General features: G+C 38.8%; 2 protein-coding genes across 2 annotated transcripts in view; one reads left to right on the forward strand and one right to left on the reverse strand.

Moving 5' to 3' along the window:
- Positions 1–4,061, reverse strand: part of vwa5b1 (von Willebrand factor A domain containing 5B1) — a 33,865-nt gene extending 29,804 nt beyond the window's left edge. Inside the window, exons 1-3 of the mRNA XM_004560366.2 lie at positions 3,754–4,061; positions 1,069–1,225; positions 716–877 (exon numbers count right to left, since the gene is read on the reverse strand). Coding sequence (XP_004560423.2) covers positions 716–877; positions 1,069–1,207 — 301 coding nt within the window. The 5' untranslated portion in view covers positions 1,208–1,225; positions 3,754–4,061. The remainder of the gene's footprint in view (positions 1–715; positions 878–1,068; positions 1,226–3,753) is intronic.
- Positions 4,062–6,140: 2,079 nt separating this feature from the next.
- Positions 6,141–16,775, forward strand: ddx19a (DEAD-box helicase 19a). Its single transcript, XM_004560365.4, has 11 exons — positions 6,141–6,372; positions 6,515–6,578; positions 6,685–6,871; positions 6,957–7,049; positions 11,158–11,260; positions 11,372–11,486; positions 11,580–11,757; positions 13,625–13,862; positions 14,712–14,874; positions 15,893–16,084; positions 16,175–16,775. The coding sequence occupies exons 1-11, from the start codon at positions 6,316–6,318 to the stop codon at positions 16,234–16,236; spliced, it is 1,452 nt and encodes a 483-aa protein (XP_004560422.2). The 5' UTR covers positions 6,141–6,315; the 3' UTR covers positions 16,237–16,775.
- The last annotated feature ends 57 nt before the right edge of the window (positions 16,776–16,832 follow it).

Genomic DNA, 16,832 nt, shown 5'->3' on the forward strand with positions numbered 1-16,832 from the left:
CAGTATCTCTGTTTTGTTTTGTTTTTTCAAGTAATGACGCAGTTTGCTTCACTTGATTATCAATGGAGAAAAAAGGGAGACCAGAAATCTTTTCTGTTATCTAAGCAAAGAATGATCAAGCTTGAAGCAGCCGGGTGGAGCATAAACTGACTTCCCATGCTTAGTACAAAGCTGGATGCTACATCCACTGTTACATGGTAAATTTTGCGTCCCCTCATACATGCTAATGCACCTGAAGCCCATTTGTTGACTGCAGGAAGCTCCCCCCAGAGCAAAAGCAAATATTGTACCATGCATATTTCACAGGGCCTGACAGGTTAAGTACTACCCCTTGTGGTGACATGACTGATATATTTTGATCTTATTTTGTTTTTTGGAGGTCTAATGACTTGAATCCAATAACTACTCTGCTTTGGTCTCCACCAGCTCCCGAGGGAAATATCTGGCTTTTAGCTGCTCTGGCATCATCTGGTAGGGATTACCAAAGAGGAAATGTGGGGTTTCTGAAAGATAACAAAACACACCCTATAACTGCAGCTGTGAAACCAATTCAAAGATATAAACGAGCCTAAACCACTCCACAAAGCTGGCAGGGAGTTGCAGACTGGAGTAATGCTTCTCAGTGGTTTCCTCAACTTGAACACCTTTAACTTTCACTCATCTCATTTGATCTTTTGCTAATATAACAGTATTGATTAGAGCTGCTTGGTCTTACCGCTGCCACTCTGGAGAGCTCCATTAGAAGTGCCGCAGCAATCCAGATAACAGTCGTCGATTTTTGCCTTGTCTTTGATCTGAAGTGTTATAATCTGACTAGATATCATAGCCTCGAAGCCTACAACAATAGAATTTTCCTCCAGTGGATAAATGAAGATCCCTAAAAGACAGTAAGAGAGAGACACAAAACAAAAATAAGAAAGAGCTTTATCCAGACACACCAACCAAGCATTTCCTATTCAGTCGATAATAATGAATTTTACAAGTGCCTAAAAGAGCATGCGGTTAATCTAAATTGGCCGAAAGTGGTGAGCCATCAAATTACTGAAGTGACAAATGAGTCTCGCTCACCTTCAATTGCATGATCCTCAATATTTTCATAGGTCATAGAAGCTGTCAGAGCCAAAGTGTAACCCCTGACACAGGAACTGATGTCAGACACACTGAGTGGCAGAGCGCCCCGGTTCTCCTTGTTAATGAGTCCAGGCATTGTGGTGGTTTTAGGATGCTGGTGGGAAAAGAAAACGTTCATCAGTCATAAAACATTTGCAAATGGGGAGAATTAGGTATGTAAGTGTGTACATATATCTATGTGCAATGTAGTAATAAAATAGATGGACATTGAAGCTTAGCATTTTCAAATCTCCCCTTTGGTCATTTGAAGCTAGAAAATCCTAGCAAGGTATGGATGTGACTGACTCATACAGGAGCATCAAGATCTGCTTGATACTCCTGTACTGATGATGATGGACAGTTTATACCAGCAAGCCATCTGGCTACTGAGCTGCTGAAAATCTAAATACCTTGCACTTGTACTGAAATTGCTGGACCCTTACCCACTGCCTCTCTGTATGTATATGTATATGTACATAGACATGTATCCACTTAACTATATTAACTATTTCATTACTGCTAATGATATTCCAGTGGTATGTGAATATAACAGAAAAATTTGAAACTTAAAATCTGAACTATTGGTATTAAGGTTGAAATTTAAAAAAAAAAATAGAATTATTAATGTCATGATGGAATTTCCCACATTGACATGTAGCTAGCCTCTCTCAAACTAGTGAGCTCAATAATGGCTACCGAATTTAGGAACTTGGCATCTGTTTGCTACAACAGTAACAAGTCAATTAAGTCAATTAGCTGCTAGCTGCTACTAGCAAATGCATATACCGCTAGTTAGCATGTGCAGCCTTGTTAAATAATTCAAAAAGTTCTTACATCTATAGCTCAATTTGGTTGTAGCTGCCAAGATTTGACCAATATGAAGCTAGAACATATATTTCTGTATTATCTCTCAAATTTGAATGCTTTGGTGTTCTCTCTATTCTTATCTTTGTTCTAATCTTATATTTTATTGCTTGCTTTCCCAGCAGTAACACTAAAACATATCACAGATTCTTACTAAAAACTAGATCTGAAAGGGGCTACCTAGATGTCAGTTCAGCACAGCACATTTTTTACATGATCGGAGCTTCTCTTTTTTCTTTTTTTTTTGATAGGATGCAAAAACACAACGCCTAAGGTAAATTGGCACAGGTGTTTAGGACATTTCAGGAAAAGGTCAGCAGCAGAACACAATTAAAGCACCATCATTTTTTGCAACACAACAGTGATATGCTGTAGCTCGAGAAGACAGGGAACTGCATTGTGTGCTATGAGACATGAAAAAAGAAATTTCACGTGCTTTAAATATACTCGCAAAGGAAAACAGCACTGCTAATTATTTAGGTAAGTATTCAATAAAATTGTGTTTCTTTTGGGCTGTGCTTCATCGTTAATGGTGTCTCCTCCACCAGAAATCTTGGTTATGTGCTGTGAAGGGTCTGCATCTGCTGCATGACCAGAGCTTAGCACAGGCTTGATGGGAAGCATTGTGACGAAAGCAATATCCATAGAGACAGCTCTGCTTGCTTGCCTGCAGACTGACCAGTAACATCTCCAAGTGTGCATTCATTTGTGATAGAGGGGCTGATTGCACTTTTTGGTCACACAAACCATAAAATCGTATAAAAATTAAGTAAATTCAAACTTCAGGCACAACATCCACACTCTCTGACTACATTGGACGCCCATGAGAATCACAAAACAGATTTGATTAGTATTTGAAATTGTCCAACTAGGTTTTAAGGTGCCACATGGTTGTTTATTGCGAAGAAAAGGTCAGAGATGCATTTGTGTTCGTCTGTCTCAACACTGCCATCATGTGCTCAGTAAACCACTGACTGAGAAGGAATACACACACACACACACAAACACACACACACACACACACACACATATAGATAGATAGATAGATAGATAGATAGATAGATAGATAGATAGATAGATAGATAGATAGATAGATAGATAGATAGATAGATAGATAGATAGATAGATAGATAGATAGATATTTTTATACATACATATATGTCACTCTATAGATTAGAAAGTGAAAAATCAAGACTGCAAAAGATTCATTTTCTGTTACTGAAATGTCAATCTAAGAAACACTACAAGGAGAAATCACATCAACGTATATTTATAAAATCACAAGTTACTTGGAAATAAAGCATTACTGTCATGGAATAGGTTCTTATTCTTCAAAAGTCAATTTAAAAAGCTTCACTTCAGTGCGCCTAGTGAGCATCTGTCTCTTTAGGGTCCTCACTTTATAGTAATTAGTGTTAAAAAGTGGCAGTCCCAGGATGCTTCTCTCCTGATTGACTCAGTCACATGAATCTTCCAGCCACGCTCTGGGGTTTGCCATCAACTCTGAACATTTTCTATCAGCAATGCAAGCGTCCTCTGAACTCATTAGTGTCGAATCAGAGAGCGGATGCTGTGGAAAACCACCTGTTGAAACGCAGTCTGTTTACACTGAGACGCAGCACTGGCAGTTTTAATCATCATCACACTGGCTGACCTTTTTTCTTCATTTAAAACAAATGACAGGCTTGTTTGAGATGTGGGCCATCAGAGAGACACTCTGCAGCATGAAAACATATCTGATATGCAGATCCCCTTTTTTTTGATCTCTCATTATCTTACCTTTCATTTGCGTTAACTTGGCATGCAGTAAGCTCCCTCTCGCTCTCTCTTTTTCTCTCTATCAGAAGTCCACTTGTCGTGAAAGATATCCTCCTCCTCCACCTCTCTCAGATGCCCCTTTTTTGTTCTCTCTCTGTGGCGTAGAGGAAATAGGAGTGTGGCCACAGGTGATGGAAACTACACATGCAGCGGCCACAAGAAAGAAAGGGTAGCTGCTGCAGCGGCTCAATCAGCAACATGTGGTTGCAAAAACTGTTTCATTTATTCTCTCCTCCTCCTCCTCCTCTTCTTGACTGTGTGGACGCTGGAGTTTCAGAGAGAGACAGACAGAAAGAGAGAGAGGGACTGAGACACAGGGTCCAAACATCCCCCTTCCCATCCCCATTCAAAGCACCACCCACTCATTCAAGCCCTCGATGACAGTGTGTTAGGTATCCTCTTTAATAACATGAGATCAGTGCCTGACATGTACTGTAACACCAGGAGCAGAGAGGTGGGAAATACAGCGTTACAGGTCTCCCTCGTATCACCTAGAATCTCTCCTGTGGTGCGATTGGAAAGCCCTTAATGTTTTTAACCCAGTGTGGGCGTTTGGCTGTCTCTCTGTTTTGCGATCACTCTGTTACATCCATCTGTTTTCTGCTTGAGGTTACCATGACAATTAATATGTCATTATAAAATCATTTTACTATAGTTGCAAACATGTAGATCGTTGTCTGTGTGCGTGTGTGCGTGTGGGTTGGCTGAAACTCAACATCCGCCTCCAAATTGAATTAACCTGCAGCCAATAAAGCTCCCTCCTCCTCCCCCCTTCCCTCGTGCTTTCCTTTCTATCTGTTTCTCGACCTCTCTTTCTCTATTTCTCACATCCACATGGCATGAATGGTAAAGGAAAACCCCACGTCAATCCAGAGCTTTTCTTTTGCAAAAATAAAAACTGCTTCTGTCATCTTTCAACTTGATTAATCCTTCAGTTAATCGTTTGATCTATAAGATGTCAGAAAATCCCAAATGTTGGTTGCTTATTTTGGCCACTTTCTAAAGACACAAGATACCAAAAAAATAGGCAAATCCTCACACTTGAGAAGCTGATAAAACCATCTTTAGTTTTGCACTGAAAAATTATTTAAATGACTGACTCATGAATTAGAGGAATCGTCCATCTCACACATGTAACTGGGTCATAAATTACATATTGTTATAATTACACAAAATGTGTTCTAAACCCCAAACTGTTCCTGGTATACTTGACTTTTAGGACCTCCAAACCTGTAATTATCTTCATTATCAGTTAGAGCCCCTCCTCATCCTTTTCTTCTTCCTCTTTGGTGCAACCCTATAAATTTGGGGTACCACTTTGGCCTCTCCCCTTTTCTACAGTTCCCCTGTGGGAGAGGTTGGTGTCATTTCTTGTCCAACATTAATTACATGTATCCACCCTGATGTTTCTGATTCCATTCATCCACTGGGGCTGAATGGAAGTCCCTGGGAGCCTATCCCAGCTGCCATAGGACAAGTGATGGGGTACACCCTGTACAGGTTGCCAGTCTGTAGTAGGGCTCATGAAAAATCAATTTATCAAAAACACAAGTAATTTGTAAACCAAAGTGCATATAATTGGTAACTGCAGACTTGCTTTACGGTCGTTTCGGTGTGAAAAAAACCCTTTAATATAAACATGTAAATTTAAGTGTCTTGAAGTGCCCTTAATAGCCTATACGGATTAAATTAACATTAATTTAACAAGGATCTTTAGAAAATATGGATCTTTAGAAAATATTTAAATTAAATTTAAATATGTAGTGCGTTGCCATCTATTTGTAAACTTTAACACGAACCTTAGCTTGAAAATAATGAATGTTACTTTACATTAAAATAGTCGCATTTAGTAAACTAGCACTAAAACATTACGTATGTAAACACACGTTTACGTTATAAAGTGCTGTATTTTTGCATTTAGCAGTTTAAGTGATAAAATTTAAAATACCTGTCGATGCGCAGTAATTGGTTGCATCTTCTATAAAGGGTGTGTCAGTAAGTTCATTGTGGTGCATTCACGTATCACTCAGAAAGTGCGTAAACGTATCGTGGCTTGTATTTAAGCGTTAAAAGTTCAAAACAAACAAACGAAATGTTTCTCCAAACTTGTGGAAAAAATTACTTTCTTGTATCACACAAAAAGAAAGATGAAAATGGCGCAGTTACTAGAAATATTTATCACATTATAAACTATCTGTGGATGGAACTTGATTAAAAGCTCTCTCACACATTTTACCTAAAGAAACGTCAAAGAATTGGCTTCAAAACGAAAAGCTGCAAAAGCACCACTACTCAGCTTGTTTTTGCTTTGATTAGTTGCGTCTGTGGGCTGAAGTTTTAATATAGTCAATATTTCCAACGCTTGTGAATGCGACACGCGTGGTCCAGCAGCAGGTTGCGGTTGGTTCAGGTCGGGACAGCGGCGCGCTCACGCACATCGCTCATGCTGACATCAAACTTTTGCACAAAAAGAAAAAAGGTTGCTCGTCTCGGAAAAAAAAACTACACAAAAACTGCCTGAAAATGTCCCAAAACTCTTGGGCAGCTGCAGTGGATGTTCAGGAGGCTACATCCTCACAGGTAACTTTTAAAGGTTACCCAACAACTTCCAAACTGTTGGGTCAAAACGCGTGCTAACTAGCTAGCTTAACGCTGACTTCGCTGTCACTGCTGCGTTATTTGCGCCAAAAAAATTTCAAACATATTTTGTTTTTTTCACCAGCTTGACTTTTCCAAAAAAGTCAGTGGAGTTCGTGGTCCACGCAACGTGATAGGAGACATAAACGGTAACTTAACTATTCGTTTTTCCTCCTTAAAATCACATCTAACTAAATTAACTGCTAACTTATGATTGTGCTGTCATGGTGGTTGCTGGTATTGCCACCTGTGTAGGGAATATCATGCCCGTGAAGGCCGGAAATGGAGGATGGGGAGAGGAGCGAGTCAACCTGGCCGAGCAGTCTCTGCTGAACAAACTAATCCGCCGCTCACTGGTGAGGAACAGAAACCAGGTGGAGGTCCTGCAGGCGGACCCCAACTCTCCACTGTACTCGGTGAAGACCTTTGAGGAGCTGAGACTGTGAGTCTGCAAGGAAAACTTCCATCATGCTCGTTTGCTTTGTGTGTTACTTTTATAAAATTACCTTATTTTGTATTTTTAATAGGAAGCCTGAGTTGCTGAAGGGGGTGTACAATATGGGCTTTAACAGACCATCAAGGATCCAGGAAAACGCTTTGCCTATGATGTTGGCACAGCCGTAAGTCTGTTTATAAAAAAAACTACGTTTCAAATTTGTATTTGTTGATTTACACGAAGTTCAAAGATACAAGGGAATTCCATTTAATTTTAGTGTTTGTTTGTTTTGTCCAGTTTGTTGAGCTTGGTGAGGCTCTGGTGGAGATTCTTGTTAATTATATGAGGCCGTGAGTGATAATGAGTAAGCTGCCTTCTCAAAGTGTTGTTTTATTGTATTTGCTATTCTGAACCTCTTAGATCTTGCCTTTGACAAGTATCCGAACATCAAAACAATAAAAACTAAACTGAAATGGCAAATTCAGTTGAAAACAAAATGAAAATGGGACTAATGCTGTTTTAACCCTGCCTCATATTGGTAACCTGTCCAGGGTGTACCCTGCCTCTCGCCCAGTGGTAGCTTGAATAGGCTCCAGCCCTGCCATGACCCTGATAAGTGGAAGAAAATGAATGGAAAAGGAAAATGACTACTAGTTAGAAAATGCAACACTATAATAAGTCAGATTTTTAGTCATCTGTTTTAGTAGCGAAGGGAGAAATCTGTTTGATTTATTGACTGAAAACAGTTAAGTTGTTTGAGGGGAGAATCCCAAGTATCTGTCTGTTTTAAATTCGTAAATGTTACAGTAGCGTGCTCTTTTATAATTTATAGTAGTTTTTTTTTTTTCTCAGTAAATTATCAGGTTGATAATAATGGCACTTTAATGGACATCTCTTTGCTGTCATCTCAACAAATGGTGTTAAGGGCGTACAGTCATAATTTCCAGTGGCCAGAAAAAACGTGCACTGTGGTTTTTCAAGTGGTTTACATTATTGTGTATTTTGCATTATTGACCACTTTTAGGGCTGAGAAACGGTTCCTGTGGGGTCCTGTGTTAAATGTATTTTTCTCTCACTTTTCTAATCATATGAAATAAATAAATTACTACATTACAGCAATTAATAACTTAAAAATAACACAATTCATCAGGGGAAACATGGGGCATAGTGATTTTTAAAAAAAAAACATTACCTATTTTTAATACTGATAATTGCTCACTTAGAAAATTACACCACCAAAAGACATGCTGGGTAATGCTAGTTGGCTAGCTGCCCATTGTGCTGGCACAGCTGTGAGTTCATATTCACTAATTTTGAATTTGTGCCAAAACAATTAACTTGATAAATATTCTAAGAGATTTATTTAACAGCAATTTTAAGTTATTTCAGAAAAATGTTAACCATTTGCCTTTTTTCATCTTAAAGATGTGTGTGGATGTCACACTTGTGTTCATTTATAATGGTGCCTTGTGCCAAAAAGTTACACTATTTTATTAATATTTTAATATTTAATTACTCTTTAACTAGAGCTGGGCGATAGAACGATAACGATATGTATCGCGATATAACTTTTACTCGATAGAGAAATTAAGCTATCGCGATAGACCTCGCCGCTCTTGTCCTCTTAAAATAAAAAAATTAAAAAAAAATTTTAAAAAAAGGTCAGCCAATCCAAACTAAGTAGCGCAGAGCCGAACCAATCACAGCCGCAGCGTCACGTCGCGTGACTTGTTACGTACAGCACAAGTGCCAAGCCGCACGTGTTTGTTTGGGAAGCAGCCAGCGGGTAATGGAGCCAGCGCGTAATGGAGGAAATGAGTGTGCCGACTAGAAAAATCAACCGAGCGTGACCGAAGAGAAAACAGATGATGGTTCCAATGCCGGAGAGATTGTCGAACGGAAGAGCCATAGAAGTTCCGTAGTGTGAAGGTATTTCGGCTATTTCAAGTCTGACAAAAAACAGAGTAGCGTGCACTGTAAATTGTGCCGAAAGCAAGTCTGGAAATACAATAAACTGGTGCATGCGTCACACTGTGCGCCACGTTATTGTTTCGGTGAAATGAATTTCTACAATACTGTTACTGTTAATTCTACTCTCTGCAGTGTTTAAATGCTTACATACACACACAGTTACTGTCCGTCCACACATACGACTCGGTTCTGCTTCTATGCCGCAGCTTTGTTTACTTTTTCCCACCGAGGCTTCTAGACTTCTGATTGGCCAACATTTCTTCACGGTTAGGAATCTAGCGCCACCTGCTGCTTTGGCATGTTCATAGCAGCGTTTTTCTTCATTTCTGCCTTTATGTGTGGACGGGATTATTTTTTAAAACGGAAAATCTCAGTTTTCAAAAATACCCGTGTACGTGTGGACGTAGCCTCAGTCTCTGACTGGAAGCGCTAATTCGTCATTCGGCTTTTGTCAGACTAAAGTAACTGTTAAAACTGTTTGAAAAGCTCAGCTATACAACAAGGAGAGATTGAGAATTTCCTTTTAGTTCTCAGTTTATTTGATATTGACAAAAGTTAGTCAGTTTTGTCTGTTCTTCTGTAAAACAAACTAAGATTTATTTTTAGAATTAATATTTTGTTTCTAAGTGGAATTGACAATTTAGTCTGTTTCGTTTGTCCTATTTTGAAACTTAAACGCTTTAGCGGCTGCCTTTTGTGTAGTTTGCAATATTTGCCTTTATTTATCTGAAAAAGTCTCATGTTCCTTAAGTACATCTACCCTGTTGAACTTATTATGGGAAATAAATATTTAAATAAAAACAAGCTGCTGATTATTTCACATTTTACTTGTGAGCAACGGCACATTTAAATCTTACAAATATAGTTATTTGGCTTATATCGTGATAGATATCGTTATCGCCTGAAATGAAAAAAACATATCGTGATATGAAAAAATCTCATATCGCCCAGCTCTATCTTTAACAGATCCTTGCATATAGGAACCTTAAATTAACAAATGCTGTACAGACAGTCTAGCAAAATGCATACATACAGTTGGCCATGAAAAAAACAAAGTACATAACTGTTGCCACAATTAATGGAAGACAACTGTTTAAAATGTTTCTTAAAAACAAGAGCAGATGGAGTAAATAACAGGCTGGATCTACTTCTGCTGCCTTTGGGAGACTAAACCTAAGCCCTGATTGAAACATCTGGAACTCAACACGTAAGAGAAGCTGAGGTTCCAAAACGATGATCTGTGCCTTTGAGAAGCTCATACAGATGCAAAAAGTCATTAAGGGCACAGCTTGACAATTCACCCCCAAGTTTGCTTCTATTTTTAAGACTTCCAAACCAGCAAATCATGGAAAATTAAATGACCGAGTCGAGAAAAAAGAATAAAATACTTGTTTAGTGTCATGGCTGCATAAAAGCTTCACAATTATCTATAAAAGAACAACCATTAATTTTCTTTTTTGCATATAGTGTACAATGGCCCAAAATTTATACCTGCTACCATAATGGTATGTGACTAGTCAACTGGACATACATACTTTTCTGCCCTTATTAGTCTTTTATATTGTTTTTACTTTATTTATATATAAAGGTGGTTGTTGGTTCTGATGTTAGGATGGTGTTGCAGGATGGGCTCAAAAAAAATTGGGTTAAAATCTTGTGTGTGGCGTTAAATAATGGTATCGAATAATTTCCTGGGTATTGGTATTGACTTTGAATTCTAGTATTGTGACAGCACTGCTTTTTTGCCTCTGATAAATGCTGTTAGCCGATTTTGACGAATTCAGCGCTGTTGGACTGGGACACTTTGCGAATAATCTCCCATAAGATGTGGAAATGTAATACAACTGTTTATCAGAAGGAAATGGTAAATTATAGGACACTCAAGCCCAACATTAGCAGGCATTATTTTGTAAGCCTATAACAGCTTGTTGTTGTTTAGTCAGCTTGTTGTCAGCTGTTACGCGATGAAAGGGTCACAAGTCTAATCTGCTGACAACAAATAATTGAAACAATGGTGGGAATAAATAAACATGTTTATGCACATTTTTTTGTGTGTTGGAACCCTGGCTTCAGCAGGTGAGGCTTGAGGACATGGGGTATGTTTTGGTTTTTTTGGTTTTTACTTAATAAAACTTTAGTTTGTGATTTATTTATTTTTTCTTTCTTTTTTTTTTTTTAAATGGACTTTTGTCCTGTTGTAATGATTAAAAAAAAAAAAAAATCTAAGCAGTCAAAATTTTAAAAACCCTTTCAAATCTTCAGCACATCGGGTTTTTCTGTGATTTATTCATTTCTTCATGTCTACTTTTTTTTGCTTTCAGACCTCAGAATCTGATTGCACAGTCGCAGTCTGGCACAGGTAAAACTGCTGCATTTTCTCTGGCCATGCTCAGCCATGTAAACCCTGACAATAAGTGGACTCAGGTAAGCAGAACATCCTCAGAGTATCACAGCATTTTCAATCTCTTGAGACAGCTGGTATCCTTTTATCAGACCCTGAAATGTATTCACTAGGTCAAAAAAAATTTCTTTTAGTGCCTTTGCATCGCACCGACGTACGAGCTCGCATTGCAGACTGGTCAAGTCATTGAGCAAATGGGGAAATTTTGTCCAGATGTGAAGCTGGCATATGCCATTCGGGGAAATAGAAGTAAGAATGTGATAGTGTTTGTACTCTCTTCTGAAGAAAAGATTTCTAGTCACCAGTCTGTGTTCACTGCGTGACTCTCTGCATTGTGTTCAGTGGAGCGAGGAGCCAAGTTGCAACAGCAGATTGTCATTGGTACACCGGGCACAGTCCACGACTGGTGCACCAAGTACAAGCTCATTGACCCCAAAAAGATCACTATGTTTGTGCTGGATGAGGCTGATGTGATGATCGCCACCCAGGGCCACCGGGACCAGAGCATTCGAATCCACAGGTGCACTCCTTTCGGTCTTTATGTTCATATTTTTATTTCCAGAGTTTTACAATAACAAACACTGGCTGGTAAATATGGCATGCAGTACAGTTCACCTGAAGCAGGTTTTTAATTGCTTAGTATTTGGTGCCATAATCTATAATGTCATAGTTCATTTTATCAGTCATAGTAGGTTCAGCTTAACCAACAAAAGCACATCAGGTAGGTAGATTAGCCTGCTTCTGGCTTATTGTGGCCAGTAACTTTATTTCCACCAAAGTGGCACGAATCTTCACTAAAAATTTATTCAGTTGCCAGTTTTAAAAATAAAAGATATACCTCTGAACTACAGAACCTGTTGTTGGTGTTGAAAACACAGTAAGAAGACAGCACTGGTTGATGCCACAGTGCAGGCGTTCCACTCACATTTGTACTTAAATATACATGCACGTGGATTTTACTTGTGGGAGAGAGATGTGGGAAAAAGGATTCGGCTTAGGCAACTTGTGCTTTTCTCAACAAAGTTTCATAACACAGCGGGAATGAAGATGATCCTGTTGTATTTGAAGCTTCTCCTCTTAAACACACATGGCAGTCTGCAAAGAGCCAGCATTATTACCAAGATAATAGTGAAGGTGGACGAGAAGAAATATTGTTCTAGTCTACAGCATCAGTGCTTGTTCCTAAAATCGCAATGAGAACATCTGTAAATAAGTATTGTTTATTGAACCACCTGTGTGAGTAGAGGAGTCTTTTCACCTCCTCCCATACACCTTTGATTTCCTTCTTGTGGCGACAAAGCTAATAAAGAACAAATTAGAATAAAAACGCAGTCTTTAAATCTGATGTCACAAAATGCTTTGCGAGAGCTGACAGCAGTTTTCCCTCTGTGTCTGTGTGATAACCTGAAGCATGCAGGGATGAGTTTAAAAGGGGTCATGGAGAGGACTTCACATCATTTAAAACTCATTAAAGAGCGAGCAGAGACGATGTAAGCTGGCAGCCAAGTTAACATGATATCCGCTATATTTATATCTGCATACAATCCTGTCGTTTTAACTTTTTCTTAAACAGCATTTTTTGCTTGAGTGTCAGTGAAAAGATCGCTTCATATTTAAACTTGTTGAGCAGGTGGCCCATCAAAGTGGAGATTGATAATAATATATACATGCATGCATACATATATAAAGTATGATTCACAGCAAAAAGGGCAAGCTAACATTTTTAGATGTGAGCCAAGCAACATGAAGACTTTGTTCTCACAGGAAGGAACTCTTAAAGACCAGCATACAAAAAATAATTTCTTTTAATCGTGTTATGTTATGGAAGCACAAATGTAAAATTTTCCACCACAGTCCTCTTTTGATTCTAATTGTAGTCACAGTGAACCCTTCTGTTCGACTCTGGAAATCCCCTTTGTCACTGGCCTCAGATTTGCTGCATGTGTTTTTGTGAGTGCGAGAGGAGAGGCTGCAGCTCCACCATGAACTACAACTTTGTCATTTTTATTAATTTATTTTTTACTGCTGGCATCATCAGCCTTTTCTTTGTTGATTAATATATTTTATTCACACATGCCATCTCTGTATTACATTTAATAGTTTGCACAGTTTTGAACCCTGCAGTACCAGCTTCAACGTGCTGCTCTGCTTTCCACTAAGATCAGTCTGGTTTATCTCAGGAACCTTATGTTTCTTTTAATGTAAAAATGTACTACAGGGAACACTTGTTAATCAGTTATATCAAAAGCCACATTAACATTCCTCCGTCTCAATATACCAATGTACACACAACAATAAACTGAAAAGAGAGGTCTAATGACTAAACATTCTTTGTTGTTTGTTTAAACAAGTGTTTTTTGTCACACTTTGTCTCCACACTTATGCAGACAGCTGCCGATGAACTGTCAGATGCTCTTTTTCTCTGCAACATTTGAGGACTCTGTGTGGAGGTTTGCAGAGCAAATTGTTTCTGAACCTAATATAATCCGGCTAAAGCGTGAGGAGGAGACTCTGGATACCATCAAACAGTTCTATGTGAACTGCAAAGAGAAGGAGGACAAGTTCACGGCACTCTGCAATCTATACGGGGCCCTTACCATTGCACAGGCCATGATCTTTTGCAAGGTAAGTCAGGTGTTTTCAAAGCTGCTTAACAAAAACTATGATTTAATGGTTTTAATTTGGCACTGAAAGCACTGTAACTCGTGAGAAGGAGAGAGCTCACAAAAAGAAGGGTTTTATGTCAGTAAGTTAGTATCCTAAATTTTAATCTACGGATAAAGTGTAGCTGAAGACACCAGTACTAGTAGTAGAGTAATAGTGCATGATGAGCCCCGAGTTTATTTGGCTGCAAGACACGGTGTTTTTGTTGACAGAGGAAATATCCTTTTTTTCAGGCTGTGGTTGCTTGTAGCTCTAGGTAGGAAGCTGGAGCTTAGAAAAAGCAGACTCGTGTGACCTTTTCACTTAATAAATGATCAGTTTTAACTCACCTGGCTGAAGGAGCGATGAGCTATTAAAGCTAAGGGGTAAAAAGCAAAAAAGCCAACAGTGATCCCGGGATTCAGTCAACCTATCCCCAGGGCCAGCCAAACCTGGCACCAGGCAGGGTGTAGAAAAATGGGATGTAGAGGACCCACCTGTGCCTCTCCCTGCTTGTCCGTATTAAAAATGACCTGTTGAGTGGTGCAAATGTTGGTATATGTCAGTGAATGAGATGTAGAAAGTAAGTATGACTGTGTGAAAACTAGAGTGCTATTAAAATTGAGGGGAGAAATGTGACACAAGCACAACACTTTTGGTCAGCACTGTTCATCAACACCCCCCCCCCCCCCCACACACACACACACACACACACACACACACACACACACACCCACCCACCACCACACCCACCCAAAAAACCCCAAACCCTTAGTGGCTAAATTGTAAGTATGAGTGGTTATAACTTCTTTTCTTACCCTCTTTCTTTAGACCCGAAAGATGGCTGCCTGGCTGACAGAAAGTCTGACCAAAGAGGGCCATCAGGTGGCATTGCTAAGTGGTGAAATGACAGTGGAGCAGCGAGCTGCTGTCATTGAACGCTTCAGGAGCGGCAAAGAGAAAGTGCTTGTGACCACGAATGTGTGCTCAAGAGGTAAGAAGGCTATTAAGTGAGAGTTGATTGCCAATGATTGATACCAATGGTGGTAAGTGTGCACCCATTAATGTAGAGCTAGAGGTGGACACGTCTATTTTAAAGTGAGGCAGATTCGGTTTATTAAAATGTTTATTATTTAATCCATCAGTGGGGAAATTGTCTAAAACCTTTTTTTTTTTTTTTTTTTTTTTTTTTTTTTTTTTAATCAGTGAGCCAGTGTAGATCACTTTAACCACTGTTGATCCCTGAAGTCCATGTCCATCAGCACTAGGGCTGTGCGATATGACCAAAATCTCATATCCCGATATAAGACATCTATCGTCCCGATAACGATATAAATCACAAAGATTTAACATTTTCTGTGAATCTCGGGCAGCTTGACTTGCGGAAAGTGTTTCCAGCTGGGCGTCGTGTACCTGGAGTCGAGTGTTTTTAAAAAAAACAGATTTATTAAAGGATGCATTTTTAGACATAAGTTGCACCGGCCGCTGTTTTCTTTGAGTATTTATTACATAGCGTGCTGCGGAGAAAAGCCTGTTCTAATGTTTGAGTCTAAGGTTTATTTTTTAGCACCTGACGGCTCTTTTTTGCTTCTCATCCATAAATACTCTGCATACTCTTTCACATGATTCAGGGTTTTTTTTTTTTTTTTTAAGTCTCAACAGGATCTTGAGCTTTATTGTGAAAGGTTTATGTGGAAAATAAACAAGCGGACAAGCGAAGGTTTTACCATCGTTGTTGCTAACGACAGTGCATAAAAACAGGCGCTTGTCCGTCCGTAGTGTGGTTATATAAAATATAAGCGAAAGAGAGAACTTTAAGAAATTAATATAGTCACTACAATGACCATCAAAATGATGAAAAAATATTGCCGTAAACAGTTTATTTTGCGACACCACAAAACAAACAATAGCGTAAAATGAAACAATAGGCTTTTTTATATCGTCATCCGATATATATCGTTATATCGAACAGCCCTATCCAGCACTTACTATTTTGCTTACATGGATTGCAGGTATTGATGTGGAACAGGTGTCTTTGGTGGTGAACTTCGAACTCCCAGTTGATCTGGATGGGAATGCTGACAATGATACATACCTTCACCGCATTGGCCGTACCGGCCGTTTTGGCCGACGTGGATTTGCTGTTAATATGGTGGACAGCGAGCACAGCATGGACATTATAAAACAGATTGAGATGCATTTCGGTATGTTCCATTTTTTTTACTCGAGCTTGATACAATTGAGAGAATCCAGATCCTAATGACGCATCCTCTTTTTTTTCCTTTCACCTACAGACAGGAAAATCATCAAACTTGACACCTCCAATCTGGAGGAAATGGAGAACCTGATAAGCTGAAGTTGCAACAACCAGACATGTTGCCTAAAATGTTAATGACCCCCCTTCCCCCAAGGATTTATTGTTTGCACTTTTATTGTTTACAGATGCATGCGTGTGTTAACTGTGCCAAACAAAGTTTGCACTTTGATTTTGTTTGCCTTTGTTCACTGACGTCACCTTAAAGCATACAGGAGTGTTGGATTGCAGTGTTCTTTCATTTATTTGTGCAGTGAAATATTAATGTAGTTAGTATAGATGTTTGCATGACTTGAGTTTGATCAATTATCCTTGAGTGGCTTAAAGCATTTTAAAAGTTTAAAATGCCTGTCTTACTGTAGCGGGAGTCATAATTTCATGTGAGGATGTTGCTGAGGTTTTTTTTTTTTTTTTGTGGATTTAAAAAAAAAAAAAATCTTGTTAAAGCCTGCTGAGAAGATGACTTAAAGTTTAAAAAATAAGTTAATAAAAAGAGAGACAGAGGGAGAGACCTGATAGCTTTTTCCCCCTTTAACTTTACTGTGTGATTGTTTCAATAAATTTTCCAGAGTTGGCACAAATGGTATTATGAGTTTGTTGAAACACATTTGAGCATAATTTTATTTAAAATTTAAAAC

Source organism: Maylandia zebra, linkage group LG20 (assembly GCF_041146795.1).
Source record: "Maylandia zebra isolate NMK-2024a linkage group LG20, Mzebra_GT3a, whole genome shotgun sequence".
Taxonomy (NCBI): domain Eukaryota; kingdom Metazoa; phylum Chordata; class Actinopteri; order Cichliformes; family Cichlidae; genus Maylandia; species Maylandia zebra.